This window comes from Hyalella azteca, unplaced genomic scaffold (genome assembly GCF_000764305.2).
Source record: "Hyalella azteca isolate HAZT.00-mixed unplaced genomic scaffold, Hazt_2.0.2 contig8194, whole genome shotgun sequence".
In the NCBI taxonomy this organism is placed as follows: domain Eukaryota; kingdom Metazoa; phylum Arthropoda; class Malacostraca; order Amphipoda; family Hyalellidae; genus Hyalella; species Hyalella azteca.
Window position 1 is genome coordinate 1 of NW_025938293.1, and position 3375 is coordinate 3375.

At 40.9% G+C, this 3375-nt stretch overlaps 1 protein-coding gene across 2 annotated transcripts; it reads left to right on the forward strand.

The window, feature by feature from the left end:
* The first annotated feature begins 647 nt into the window (after window positions 1-647).
* Window positions 648-3052, forward strand: LOC108677635. 2 transcript variants are annotated; one of them, XM_018165887.2, is made up of 3 exons: window positions 648-674; window positions 1330-1469; window positions 2142-3052. In XM_018165887.2, the coding sequence occupies exons 2-3, from the start codon at window positions 1338-1340 to the stop codon at window positions 3036-3038; spliced, it is 1029 nt and encodes a 342-aa protein (XP_018021376.1). In that variant the 5' UTR covers window positions 648-674; window positions 1330-1337; the 3' UTR covers window positions 3039-3052. The 2 variants fall into 2 exon arrangements, with proteins under 2 accessions (XP_018021376.1, XP_047737483.1); XM_047881527.1 differs by lacking the exon at window positions 648-674 and having other exon boundaries at window positions 1261-1469.
* The last annotated feature ends 323 nt before the right edge of the window (window positions 3053-3375 follow it).

Below are 3375 nucleotides of genomic sequence, written 5' to 3' on the forward strand. Positions count from 1 at the left end.
GTCTACTAGGCTAAAAATTTGAAGTAAAGCACGACTTCGTACGATGCAATTGAAGTTCCTTGACGAAAGCGTTGGGAAAGAAAGGGTTCACCTTGCTTGATCCTACTAAACCATAGTTCAACCATGGACTGAATGTGCAGCACTAAGTTGATTGAAGATAATGAATTTAAATGATCTAATCAGTCTACAGATGTCCTTACCTTAGATGCGGTTAAATTGATAAATAATTAGCTTCTCACCGTCATCGTTCAACTTAATTCTGACTACATCTCGCCTAGTGGCGAACAAGAAAGTTTGAAGTTCATTCCACCTGACGACTTTCGGACGATAAATCTATTATATACTTATTAATTGTCTGGCGTACGTCAGTAATTATATGAGCAAACCGTTAATTATTTTTATTTTCTAAGTAACTTTATCTCGTCGTACCGAGAGTTTATTTGCATGACACGAGTGCGCTTGACCAGAACACGTTGCACAACATGGAAGTAGTTAGAAATAGTTTACCAACATAGCGTTGATGAAGAGACACCTATGCTAGCAGTCGTACGCGGAACTCCATGAGAGAAGCAGGGCCTATACTTTCAAAAAAAGTTAAGAGATCGTAAGATCATCAGCCAATCATTGACGGCCTTTCGAGCAAAATCCACCAACCATAGACAAGAAAATAGAGCGTAAGTACTTACGTTCATTTAGCGAGTTTTGTAAGTATGGTCCCAGATTCGTAACTGGTGCGTATTATTTAATACCTATCGTTGATACGCATATTCTTTTTTGAACTGTGTGGTAAACTCGTAATGCTATCATCAATTAAAAAATGCTATAGAGTTGACCACGTGTGTAAAATGTTTGATTGTATTTCTTATATAATAACTTTTATTTTATTTCTATTTTTAAGTGTTGTAAAAAATGTTGTAATGTCAGGGACTTCATGGTGAGTTAGGTTTATAATTAATTCATTCGGGCCTGAAACATATGAAATAGTTGTCGCTTCTGATACTTGAAGTTCCTACTTGGTACCTTTGAACCTGAAAATTAATGATAGTTTTCCAAGCTCACGTACATAAGTTCTTAGCTGTTTTATATTTTTATGAATAAATTCTCCTTCCGATATAATGTGGCGACAAAAAATCAATGTCCACTAACGATAAATACATGTGGTATACTAGTAACTCACGTAAATAAGTTCTTAGCTGTTATATATTCTTATGAATAAATTCACCTTCAGATATAATGCGCGACAAAAACGTCAATGTCCACTAACGATAACCACATGTGGTATACAAGTAAGTAACATTACTACACAAATAACTCCCCTACAAATTCCAGTGCATTGAATGATTTGGGAGCATTGGTGGTTGCTGCTCTGCGCTCTGCCACTGAGCAAGAGCGACAATGAAGCAAGTTTTTTCTCACGACACTGCAGCGTCGCTGGCGCTGACGTGGTCTGCTCCTGCCATGGTAACCCAGTGAGTTGCTAGGACCACTTCAGCTGAATGGCAAATACGTTTGTTTTATATATAAAGCGGTTACAGCGTTTTTTAGGCCGTAGGCCTGTCGCTGATTTTTAACACCGCAGAACATTCACAGCGTTTTGCGGTCTCGAACTCACAACTCACTGATTCAAATTCTGCTGTGCTTAACCGCCCTGCCTCCTTGCTGATTCTGACCAGAAACTGGCGCACAGAGCTGGGATCGAACCCGCGCCTCTCTGCGCCCATCTTGGTTCTCTGAACTGTAACCACTGAGCTAGTATTACTTGACAGGGGCATTCGGATTAAGAATTCGTTTTTATGTGCATTAATTGACACGGAAAAGCGCAACTAGGATTTCGGCTTTCGCGTTTCATTCGCTGTCGTCGCGCTCCTGATATCAATATCCATTTTTATGAGAAAGTTCTGTCGTGGCGATATGCTTTGTAAAATATAAGTCAACTTGACCCGAATGCTTATAGATACACCACACAGAGGGAATTAATTACCACATAATACATTTAATTATTGAAAAAGTACAGTGAGCATGCTTCCCAAAAGCAAACCTTTCAAATGAAATCCCTAGACTTATACATTTAAGAACGATGAGAATTAACTGAGCAATTGTCAGGGCCTACAACTTAAAAAATTACAATTCTTATATTCCAGGAGCTCACGATCCATGGACTACAATCCTGGCTGCCGGAGGGCTGCTCGACCTTAACAGTCACGGATTGTCGTCAGTCGCGAGTTCGTTTTGCAGGCTCAGGCGAAGAAACAATTATTCACCACTTACAGCAAATGACGTTTAGTGATATACACGAGCTTATCATTGATAAAAGCAGTGTAGATTTTGACGTGCGCCACTCGGGAGTGTTTATCATGACCGTGCTTCGCGTGACGCAGCTCACGCTCTCTAGAGGATCCATCCGTCTCTCTGGCGCCGCCAGCGCTGTCGTCTTCAGCGATGTGTGGTCGACAGCTCTGCCCTCTTTCTCCATAGAGTCAACAAGCCTGAAACTCCTCAGACTAAACGGTGTGAGGTTCACGGGGTTGGTTGCTGCCTCCGCTGTCATTTTGCAGTCACCGGGAGCGGTTGTGGAGGTAATAGAAGTGGACGGTCATGTTGGCTTCCAAGCCGGGTGGGTTCATGGAAGAATATCTAGCCTCGTTATCAGACGCAGCAAACTAGCGCTCTATCCTGGAGCTTTCAACAGGCTCAACTTTGTCGATATCTTCGTCCAGTCAATCAGCCTGCATGATAACGTCTTTTGGTTCCACGAAAACATCATTTTGGGGCCCAACTTATCAAAAGAACACGAAGAAAGCAACATGTGGGTGAATGCGAGTGGGAACACAATATCGTGTTCGACTGTTACTCATGGAAATAAGACTACAGTCTCCAAGCTGACGTGTATTTTTTACGCATCCAGCAGCTGTTTAGAACCCGACGAAGTTCTTCTCGTGCCCAGCGTTTGCCGAGTTAACGAAACGGTCGTCACTGAAGAACCGCCGGCCAACGCCACGCGGTCACGTCACGAGTTTGTCTACAGCATCTCGCTCTAAAATAATGATAAGTAAGTTATTTTAACAATGATTATTGCTGCATATAAAATGACAATGCTGCTGCATTAATAACAACAATATGCACCTGCATTACACAGTATCAATTATAAATAGTATTGGAATTGTATTTCGCTGGTTACTGCGTTATATAGTCGGTATGATAATGAACTATTTTTATCCCAAAGTTTGATAATTAAAATACTGTGCAAATATTGATTCCGTCCTGTGATTCTCAAAAATGATAACACAAAAAGCGTAGGAAAGAATCGATGTTCCAATTAATTATTTTTACTCGTACCATCATTCTTCTTGGATGATCCATCAATATCTGGAGGTT

Bases quoted from the DNA above. Each gene is read 5' to 3' on its own strand.
- LOC108677635 (XM_018165887.2), top strand. From the start codon at position 1,338: ATGATTTGGGAGCATTGGTGGTTGCTGCTCTGCGCTCTGCCACTGAGC. The intron at 1,470-2,141 runs GTGAGTTGCTAG...CTTATATTCCAG, and splicing joins GCTCCTGCCATGGTAACCCA to GAGCTCACGATCCATGGACT.